Source organism: Zonotrichia albicollis, chromosome 3 (genome assembly GCF_047830755.1).
Source record: "Zonotrichia albicollis isolate bZonAlb1 chromosome 3, bZonAlb1.hap1, whole genome shotgun sequence".
Lineage (NCBI taxonomy): Eukaryota > Metazoa > Chordata > Aves > Passeriformes > Passerellidae > Zonotrichia > Zonotrichia albicollis.
The window spans coordinates 64,186,904-64,198,452 of NC_133821.1; the positions used below are offsets into that span (position 1 = coordinate 64,186,904).

Here is an 11,549-nt window from a genome sequence, read left to right on the forward strand (position 1 = left end):
TATAATTAACCTATGTCTGAAACTGACTGCAAAGGAGGAGAAAACACTGAGATACAAACAGAGAAATTGTATACTTACATGTCTCAAATAGCAGTCAGTAAAACTAAACTGCTCTAGCGCAGCCTGTGAGAGTTAACTTTGGAAACACACTCAAAACTACTGCAATCTTTCAGGAGCCATTCATATGTGAGATGTAAAGGGAGGTTACATCTCGCTTTTGGAGTAAAGTTTTGTCTCCAAATGGTCAGCAAAATGTTCCTCAGGATATTCCTCACCTTCAAATCATTTCTCATGACTGCACAACAAAGTCTTTCATGAAGACCATCAAGAAAAAGAGCCTATTATAGAACAGTTTTCACTAAAGACTGACTTTAAAGAAGGGAAAGCTGTGGTGAAACTGAGATTAAGCAGTATGTAGGCACAGAGTCGATATTAAAATCAGAAATAGCTTGCTTTTATGCACAGCAGCTTTTCTGAAATCCTAGCCTCAACATCTCTGCCTCCAACTGCTCTTCTCTATTTTAGGCTTGCTCCCAAATAGAACCATCAAACCCACTTTGATTTGAATAATTATATATTCTACCTACGTTGACAGTACTGGGGCTGCCCATACACCCTGCACTTGCTCATGGTTTAAATACATTGCCTGCTTTGGTGTCCCTCAGAAGACCTTGAATTTCTTTTTGCAAATGTATTCCACAAGGGTTAATAGCTAATAAGGCAGCACATGACTAGACAAAAAGAGGCATAAAATTAACATTGTCAGTACTACATAGAACTTCTACATGGCAACTGACAGATAAACATGGCTACGCTTTATCTTTGTATGTGTGCACGGGGTGGGATTGGCTTTTTTGGTTTTTTAGTTGTTGTTCGTTGTATTCATTTAAGCCTGAATAATTAATCACGGCTATGGCCCTTGGTCATGCATTTCTTGGTCCATGCCAAGAAATATCCGGGAAAACAAGTTTTTTCTTTTTCTTTTAACAAGCAATCTGAGAGTGAAGATAGCGGGGCTGGGGGGAGGTTTTATTCACCATATAAAAGGCAAACTCACAGCGTTCACCTAAAGAAAAGGACAGTCACCCTCGGGGCTCTGAGGGGCGAACCACAGCCTCAGAAACATTCATTTAACCCTCGGAGAGCTGATTTCCTTAGAGAGGATAACGTGTAGAAACCGAATTACACTCCGACCGCCCAAAGAGACTGAGGGCTCTCCTCCCTGGAGATACCCGACACCCGTCAGGACACAATCCCGTGCCGCGTGCTCCAGGACGGACCCTGCCGGAGCAGGCGGGCTGGACCACACGCTCAATGACCGGGTTCCTTCCGAGCCCGCCCGTTCTGTGATTCCGTCAATGACAACAGTCCGCTCCTCCCTCACAGAGCCCCATTTGCTCTCCCGGACCCGGACCGGGACCCGGGCGAGCCGGCGCCCCTCAGGCTCGCGCGCCCCCCGCGCCCCCCCGCCCCCACTCACGGCTCCATGGCGGCGCCGCGCGCGCGCTGCCGGCACCTCCTCCGCGCGCCGCCGCCGCCGCCGTGGCACAGCCGGCGCCGCGCGACGCCTTCCGCGTGCGTCACCGCGCGGCCGCCACGCGGCCCCACATACGTCACGGGCCCCGCCGCGCCCCGGCCGCGGGGGAGCAGAGGAGGGGGGGCGGGGGAGCTACGGCGAGCCCGAGGGGACACGGGCCCGCGCTCCGCCGGGGCGGTGGGAGGGAGAGCGGGAGAGACCCCTCGGCAGGGAGTGCGATAGGGCGCCAGCTTATCTTTGGTGAGCCGGCTTGCAGCGCCGGCACACGGCTGGTCCTGGCCTGCGGGTTCAAAATGACAGTAACACAGAATAAGGGAACCAGCTAGGTTGGAAAAGGATCCGCAAGATCAGCGAGTGCAACCCATGACCTAACACCACCGTGTTTGTACACCATGGCACGGAGTGCCACGTCAGTCTTTTCTTAAACACCTTTAAAGATGGAGACTTCACCATCTCCCTGGACAGCCCGTTCCAATGCCTAATCACCCTTTCTGTGAAAAAATTCCCCCTAATGTCCAAGCTGAACCTCCTCAGGTGCAGCGTGAAGCCATTTCCTCTTGTCCTGTGTCTGGTTCCTTGGAAAAGAGACCAACCCTCACCGGGCTGTAGAGAGCTATGAGGTCTCCCCGAGCCTCCTTTCCTCCAGAATAATCACTCCCAGCTCCGTCAGCTGCTCCTCACAGCACCTGTGCTCCAGACCCTTCCCCAGCTCCGTTGCCCTTTCCTGGACATGCTCCAGCCCCTCAGTGTCCTCCCTGCAGTGAGGGGCCCAGAACTGGACACAGGATTTGAGGCACAGCCTCACAAGTGCCGAGTACAGGGGGACAATCCCTGCCCTGCTCCTGCTGGCCACACCATTGCTGATCCAGGCCAGGATGCCATCGGCCTTCTTGGCCACCTGGGCACAGCTGGCTCATGGTCAGCTGCTGTTTTCCAGCACCCCCAGGTCCTTTTCTGCCAGGCCACTTTCCAGCCACTCTTCCCCAGCCTGTAGCCCTTTCTGGGGTTGTCACTGAAGTGTAGAGCCCAGCGTTTGGTCTAGTTGAACCTCATACTGTTGGTTATGAGGCCAAACATGTCATTGTGTCAGGATAACAGCAGTATTTTCCACATTTGTAGTGTATTTTATCAGCTTGTGGTGTAGTAGTAGCAACCCCCGGTAGCAGAGGGAAATTTAACCGTATAAACAGAAAATACTTGGGACACAGAAGTGGTTCTGAATCCAGTCTAAACCTGTCAATTTTAGGGAAAAGGCCCAGTGTGATGTATCCATGCTGAACACGCACATGTTTAGTGCCACCTGGGTCATAACCAATTTGTTTACCAGCTCTTTCAGTGGAATTAAAATGCTGTCGCTGCAGTCATCTGCACGAAGCTTTGTGGTATTCAAGGGATGTGATTGATGTGTCGTGTTTGCAGAGAATTCAGTCAGCTCATGAGAAACAGAAATTAAATCCTAGAAGTAAGCGACTACTTTAAACACACTATGTAATAAAAATCTCTAGTTCACACTCAACAGTGTTCTGTTCTTGCACAATGTTAAGATAAAGTTGGATTTCTGTTCTGAATTTCTGTTAAATGTCCTAAGACTGGGCAACAAATATTGACAACCTGGGTAGTGATGGTAAAGAGTAGGAAGGTGTAAGGGTTAGCCAAACTATGTTTTGTATTAATTTTTGATAGCTCTAACATCTCCTCATAGAAAGTCAGCACTGCAGTTATTGAAACATGTGGGAATACCTGATGTGTAGTCTTGAATGAAATTCAGAGTAACTGCCTGGCTTTGGTGTTTGTCATATACAGAAGGCAGAGCCACTTTGGACTGACCACCAAAGAAATGCTTAGATAGATCAGTCAACAAATAATGTAAAAATTATCTCTTCAACAGTTAAATAATTTCATTAAAAGCTTACTTCGATGCTACAATGGTCTTAATGCATTTCCTTTTTAAAAGTACTTAGGATTAATAATATTATTCATTTTATTCCATTACTCTAGGGGCAGTTATGTCATTACTTGTGACCTGTGGGACCCAATATACCACTCTTGTGTAACACCACTGAACCTAAAAACATGCTGGGAATTATTTTAGTCATTGATACTGGTATTTATCCCATCAGTGATGGGATACATTTACAGCACTGATGATCACTTGGCAATCTCATAAAGACAGTTGCCTTGAGAAATACATAGTACCAATTAGTGAAGAAAAGGTGTTCACGCATTTTAAATCAACAAGAGTTTAAACTGTAGACAAGAATTAACTGGGGGGAAGAAAATAAAGCTTTGAGTAATCAGGACAACTTAACAAAGTGTATCTGCTCGGAACAAGTTATCATCACTGCCAAGCCACAATTGGCCATTAGGTCATGGATGACTATGACATGCATTGTGCTGCTTTCAGCACACTTCAGGCTTCTCCAACAAGTTCTCCAAGGCCAGAAGATGATGGAGTGGTGCTTACAGCATCTGTGACCATTCCCAGTGTTCTGGGAAGCGTGGTTATGGAGTTATGACTCTCTGCAGTTACACTTCTATTTATGTGCTCACAACTGAGCTGTTCCAAGGACTGCTCCAATCCCTCTGGCACTCAGGTGTCTCACTAACCTCAGTTTATTATCCTCAAACCAAAACTATATTATTCTCATTGAGTAGGTAGGAAAACTTGAAGCACAGAGAGACTGAGCCTTGCCAAAAGTCACTTGGAAAACTGTGTGGGTAACAGTTTGTAATCCAGCTCACTTCAAATAGCCATGGGACCACACTTCTCTTTGCTCTCTACCAACTTTCAAAGGACTGTGAATACACTGTAAACATGTACATTTCATGCTATTTTTTGTAAAAATTTTGACACTGAGTTCACAACCTAAACACTTGGTGGGAAGACACTGTGAAACTCCTCTCTCTTCACAGTCAGTCAGTCTCACTCTGCTTCTTCCAAGAAGATGCCACTGAGTGCCTTGTCTGACCTGCTCTGGGATGAAATAGTGCAAGCAGCTGCTGTCTGCCTCATTGGTTGTAGGAGCTGGACAGTGTGTGATGGATGAGGCTTGCAAGAGAAGCAGACTGAGCTGTCAACAGGAGGCTGAATGCTCGCTCAGCTGGGATTCTACTTAAACTGAACACCTCAGCACTGAAGCTGTACTTTCATGGCCAGTTTACACTTTCATGGCTCACAGCTACAGAGTCACAGCTTCAGTGACAACAGGTGAAATCCAGCCTCTCTCTAGCTGGAGCTCTTTCAATTTTGCCAGCACTCATGTTAGTGCAGTGCACTGATGAATCAAATAATGGAAATCATCTGAGTTAAAGGTCACTTAGGAATCAGTTGCTCAGTCAGTGTGCAGATAAAGGATTAATTGTGAGCAGATGAGGAAAGAACAGAAATGTGTGACCAGGGAAATGAGAGCTACGATGGCTTTTTCCAGCCACAGAGCCAGCTTATGGCAGCTTGAAGCAATCATAAAGCTACAGTGTTAGTCTCATCCTCCTCTCTGTTTCAAGCCTTCTGGCCCTAGCTATATACTTCCCCTTGGGGTTTTTCAGGTTCTTCCAATTGCCAGGACCCTGAAAGAACAAGAGAAGGGTACCAGCTGTGGCTCAAAGCAGCCTGAAAATCCTGCCTGGGTCAAGGCTGAAGGCAGCATGAACCTTCCAGGAATTAGAGTGGGTCTTGTTGACCCCACAGCTTCTCACAGCCTTGCACTTTAACCCTGGTAGAAGATGCATATTGGTGTGAAGAAATGTATATTTTATCACAACAGCCTTCTCTGGCAACTTCAGATTTCTGCTCAGAAGCACACAGGTACCAGTTCTCTAAGGAAAAATGAACAGCTTCTCTTTATTGCTGAGTGAAATGATGTGGTATTCTCAGGTATTTTTGCCAAAGGAGCAGAACCACAGTCAGTGAAATTTTCCCACATGGTTTGAAGATTGTCTGTGTAACATCAAGCATTAATTAAAGCTGCAAGTTAAAAATTACTTTTCGTGATGTCCTATATATAGTATTTTCCTTTTGATGTACAAAATGTCATATTACTACATTATAGGAGTTTAAAGTTTATCCCTTGTGTAAAGCAGGGCAGATTGAAGGATATTTATCTCAGTCTCGGTATTATTACTAAATTCAGCATCAACACTGTGCTTCCCTGTATAAGCTGATTGGCCAGTGGGACATGTTCATTAACCTAGAAATTGTTTTTTCAGGAATGCCATGGTGCAGTTATGCAACTCTGATGTCAGACCACAATTTGGACACCCTCCTGCTCTTCAATTCTTCAAAATGTTTCCAGCAAGCTGAACTCTCTAACACCAGCTAGGTGATAGAGTTATGAAATTCCCACTGAAAAATATCTGTCAGCTGATTGGGAAGCCTGGTATCCTCTGGTAAGCTTTGGTATCTCACTGGTAGCATGTCAAAGAGATAAAAATGTGTTTTAGTAAAATTGGTACTAAGCTGTTTTCATACCAGTATTCATACCAATACTCAAAATGCCTTAGAGAAGCAGGGGAGTTGCCACCTGCTGTGAGAGAAGTAAAGTCTCCATGTTACATCCCAGAGTGTGCTCATTTATAACCTGACCAAATGTCCTGAGTAAAACAAAGAGGGACAAGAGGATAAAAATCTAATTCTCCTTTCTGTAAGTGGGGGTTGCCTGTAAGAAGAATGCATGGTAGCATCAAGGAACCCTCTTCCACAGCAGGAATCTAACAAGCAAGGAGCAAGGTGCCATTGCTACATCCACCCACGGTGCTGAGGAGAAGCACTCACCAGAACAGCGGGTGTGCAGGGGCAGTAACTCACTTTACACCAGGTCACTTAGGTTAAGATCTTGGGAATGTAGGGAATTACTAGCATGACTTGTAAGTCAGGAAGTACTATTTCTGTGCTAAGAGTCCAGTATTACTCCATTTCATTCTAGATGACCAGCAGCTGATACCTCTTGGGGTGTTGTCACTGAGGAAAGAGCAGTCTAGCACTAACTCTGCAAGCTCATTTGATTCACTGAGGTAGCAACTTTCCTTTTCAATACAGAAAGTCCCTCCATATGCTCTTAAGTCATAAAAATGAATTAATAATAGTTTCTCTTGGAGAGCTCAGGATTCTTCTAGAAATAAAGCTGAACAAATGCCTCTCCCAGGACCTCTTATTTGTTAATTCAACAAGTTAATGCTCCTGTCTTTCTCCATTCTAGTGCCAAAATTCCTCATTGCGCTGCCAGATGCACACAGGTACATTGCCATCACCCCTTATCACCTCCCATGGCTTCTTACACCACACTCAAGTGTAAGGAGCCACTGTTTTGACAGGAAAGACCATGGTTTTACTAGATTCTGCCAAGCTGTCAGTGTTTCCAAGCTCTGTGACTCTGTAGTCTTTGATGTTGTGAATAATGAGACAAACTCAATCTAATGGACTACCTGCCCCTTCACTGGGAAAAACCACATTCTGAAGTCAAATGAGTTAAGCAGAACAGCTGGAGCGCTGTGCAGAAGCAGACTGCCCAGATGCACAGTAAAATAGAGCTGAAAGAGACCTTACAAGGTACCTCATCCTTCCCTCTGTCTTGGGACAGCATCTGCCAGATCTAAGACTTTCCTGGGATGTATTTGTCAAAAGTTTTTAAAACACTCCAATGATGGAGATGCTGGAGTCTCTCTGGATAATCCTTTCTTGTAGTGTTTTGCCATGCTTCCCATTCAGATTTTTTTCTTGATGTCTAACAAGAACTTTTATTGCCTCAGTGAATATTACTCTGTACTGTTTTGTCCAAGATGAACATGAAGTTTCTCTTTACAGAAATTCCTATTCCTCCAACTTCAATGTTTGCTGTTTTAGGGGAGTAATCTCAAATTTTCCTCAAAGCTATGCTTTTGATTATCCAGATCCTTGTCTTATCCTCCCTTCCACTGACAGGCCCTTGAAGTGTGGTGTTCAGAATTGGACATAGCTTGCACTAAGGTCTGGAGTGTTGACTAAAGTAGGTGGTGTAACTCTCACATCTTATGCTTCTGCTGTACATTTACCTTCTTCATGTGTGTAAGACAACGTCATTGTTGAAAGAGGCTATTTTATAAAAGATTACATTTTCTATACCCTTTTAAGACAAAAACGTCATATAACTCTTCCCCAGCTTGTATTTGTGTAGCTGAACAGCATCCATTCTCTGCATAGTTCCTCGCACCTGTTTCTCCTGATGTTCATTGGACTTTTTCAGAAACTTCCTCCAATTCAAAAATTCCTTTCATTTATAACCGAGGTGCCCAACACCCTTGGAGCCCTTCCTAGCCTTGTGTAATCTCAAACCATCCATCTCTCCAGCCATCACTAGTCAGTCACAGAAACAGCAGACATGGCAAGGCTCTGAAGAAATGTGGGTGTAGCCCAGGCAGTGTATCTGTCCCTTCTGACCTCAACCTTTGCCAACCACTCTCATTTTCCTAATCTGTTCTTACCCCGTTACAGGATTGTTTCGCGGCTGCCTCTAGAACACATCCTTGCTTGCTACGGCAGTGGAAAAGCGGTAGCACGGAGGGACGCAGATGCAAATTGCCTGTGTAGGTGGGTGTTAACAGGTGAGGGCAGGACGAGAGGCGTGGGGCTGGGCTGCCCGATCGGGGGGCTCTGCCAGAGCACATCTCCCGGGCGGAGCAGCGGCCCCTCCGCCGCCGGGCTGCGGGATGGATCCGGGCGCTCGCCTGGAGCAGCCGCGGGGCCGGGCGGCCGCTCCCGGGGGTTCCCGTGTGATGCCCGGCACCCACCCCCCGCTCGGCCCCGATCCCGGCGGGGCCGCGCCCGCAGTACCGGTAGTAGCGATCATCCTTGTAGGGCGTCAGGTCCTCCTGGATCTCCCGGTACGTCTCCCGCACCCGCCGGCAGAAGCGCTTGACCTCGCCGCACAGCGGGCTCCCGAAGGCGGCGAAGTCCGCCTCCATGCCGCCGCCTCAGGCCCCGCGCTCCGCCATGGAGCCCCGCCGGAGCCCGCCCGGCGCTGCGCGGCGGGGGCGGCGCTGGAGCCGCAGCGGCGGCGGCGGATGCGGGGGGAGCGGATGCGGGAGCGGGGGATGCAGGGAAGGGGGATGCAGGGAAGGGGGATGCAGGGAAGGGGGCCGAATGCAGGGACCACCGATATAGGGGCGGGAGATGCACGGAGGAAGGATGCAGGAATGGGGATGCAGCAGCAGGGGATGCAGGGGCGGAGGATGCAGGGCGGGCCCTCCGCGCACGGCGCGCACCCTCGGGGGCGGCGGGAGCGCTTCAGCACCACGGAGAGGGGCGGCCGGTGCCGGGAAGCGAGCAACGAGTTCGCATTACCTCTGCTAAAAATATCTCTTTTCTTTTTTCTTTTTTTTTTTTTTTAATAAAACTGTTTTGTTATCAAAAGCATACCGGCTCTGTGTAAAATAATTGCCCTGATTATTTTTGCTTCTTTTCCCCAACGTAGCAGGTATGTAAAAGAAACCCTATGCTAAATCCACTTCTCATGGTCATGACACTGTAAATGGTCCAAAACTAAGAATGATGCTGTTTACACTGTCTAAATCTAGAACCTCTGAACTGAACTCTAGTAGTTTACAGAGCACCATGTTAGCTTCATTCATATTAAACTTTCCTTCATAAACAAATTCACATTTAAACTCGTTTAAATTATTAAATCAGTTGAAGCCTTAATTTCTACTAATTAATGGCAGTGATGATATCCATATTAAAAGCAAAAATTCCGTTACTCTTGATATGCAGTCATTGTGTCTAGAAGGTATAAATATCAAAGTCTTCTGTACTGCTCCTCTCATGTAAATATCTTCCCCTAACATTCAGGAAGCTGGGCTGGGTTATTTGCCAGCCTTGCCCTTAGTCTGTATTTTATCATATACTAAGACTGCATTTTTACTTAAATTGATCTCTCACAAATGCGTGCTGGGAAGAGGTTACTCCTGGTGGCACAGTGGGAGAGGGACAGACAACTCATCTTCCCCAGCAGGTGGGGGAGAAAGGAAGGTTCATCTCTAACCAAGAATTTCTATTTCCTACCTATGAATACTTCTAAGCTTGAGAAGACATAGCAGCAGATAAAAGCCACATGCACATTTAAGTCAGAGACAAAGGGATTTTTTGGTTGGTTTTTCATTTTTTGAGAGCCCAGAACAGCATCATTCCAGACACACAATGTTCTTTGTTGTGCTGAACACTACGCAGGCTGGCTTCCAATGGTGTTTGTCTCTCTACACCTCAAATGCCATGGGAGAGTTCCACACCTTCTGTGGAAGGCTGGCAGGTTATTCACAGAGAAGCTGTTAGCACTGACCACATATTAACCCACCAACTTCTCCTATATAAAAAAAAAAAAAACAAAACACAAAACAACCAGACAGTGTTTCATCCAACAAATACCAGATATTATAGAATTAAAATTAGGCTTGTGAATAGCAAAACTGGTGGGAAGACACAAGCCACTGTATATTCACATTGTGGTCCATATTAAACACTCAAAAGACTCTAAGATAGTCAAGAATGCATTTTGAATCTCCACAACACTTCAATACATTGACAAGATAAGCAGTACTCAGGGTTGTATGCAATTCCTAAGTAACACTTATAAGGTAAAAAAAAATTAGCTTGCATCCAAACCTTTTTGTCAAAGAAGTTTCAGGTTTCCTTATTTTAGTAAACAAGAGAAGCATTAAAACGTATTTTTAATATTGAACAGACACTTCTATTAAAACTACCAATCTATTTTCTTTTGTGAAGGTCTGATATCTGATGAATGGAACATTTCAGCTTGCTGCTCACTTACCCCAGCCTTGCAGACCTAATAGATCATTCTTCTTCCAAGACTGGCTGTCCATCTTTCCCGTCCAGTGATGTCACAGCACTGGGCTGGCACAGAAACGTGTTTGGTTCTGTAGGAAGCACAACTTAAGTAAAAGCAAAGGGAGGCCAAGGTTTCATTGACAGCTTTGCAAATAAGGTGCAAGAGTCACCAGCAGATAACCAGCACTGGGACATGACTTACCCCACTCATTTCAGGGTACCCCAGCTCATCTATCCAAGCACAGCTCCTCCTGTGTCAGCCTGATTTTGCTGATTTTCACAGCACATGATAAAAGAGAGGTAGCATCAAACCACATCTAAGAACAAACCAATCTAAAGTACTGGTGAGAGTCTTACAAATCTCAGTTACAGTTTAAGCATTTGGAACTGAGTACTTCTGGACTTCATGAGGGAGAGAAAAGCCCCAAGAGTCTGAGACTAAGATGTAATCAACATCTGCACTGCATCATATCACATAATGTGGAAAGAGTTTATTTTTGAGGGTGGAGCTTATCAGAAGTCCCCCTTCTCATTTTCCCCGTGTATAGTGAGCCTTTTGCAGCATCAGCCACATGTATTGTATTGTGGTAGTGGTTAAATACAAAGCCTAGCAATCCATGGAAAAGCACCAGGGTTATTACTCTGGGCTCTTTCAGAAGCAATAGCAGCTGGTACTAAGAAGTTAAGGGAATAAATGCTGCCAGCCCAAGTCCCCTTCTCTCCCCTTTTTTTTTATTCCAGTAAAGGAACAAACCCTTCAAACAAACAGAAGTCCTCCTACTTAACAAACACTTTCTCCCTCAAAACTGTTTTGTGACAGAGAAAGACAGTAGTGGCAGCTGCTGGCTGAAAGGAGCAACTGCCTTTTTCCTTCTACGTGGAATTAAGGATGGGTACATCAGATGATACAGAAACAAGCACACACCTGCAGTGACTGCCAGATAAGAGAACTTGTGCTGCTGTTACACAGCTTCATTTATGCCCCTGAGTCTCACCACACACGGACATTGTCACTGAGAATCCCCAAACCGCAGAGCAGAAACCATACTGAGCCCCACAGAAAACTTGTGACTTTGGTCCACCTGCCCGCTTGTTCACTGCTGCCTTAACTCTGGAAGAGAATAACCCTTGCCTTGCCCAGGCCATCATGGCTTGGCTGCCTTCTCCTGCCAGAAGACTGCTTTGTCACAGCCAAGCAGC

General features: G+C 46.1%; 1 protein-coding gene across 3 annotated transcripts in view; it reads right to left on the bottom strand.

Moving 5' to 3' along the window:
- TMEM181 (transmembrane protein 181) overlaps positions 1–8,735 on the bottom strand; it is a 34,026-nt gene extending 25,291 nt beyond the window's left edge. The window contains exon 1 of one of the 3 annotated variants that reach the window (XM_074537674.1): positions 8,343–8,734. In XM_074537674.1, the coding sequence (XP_074393775.1) occupies positions 8,343–8,473 (131 nt within the window). In that variant the 5' untranslated portion in view covers positions 8,474–8,734. Of the gene's footprint in view, positions 1–1,480; positions 1,618–8,342 lie in introns of those variants that run through there. The other 2 variants (XM_074537676.1, XM_074537675.1) reach the window with 2 other exon arrangements.
- Between the last annotated feature and the right edge of the window lie 2,814 nt (positions 8,736–11,549).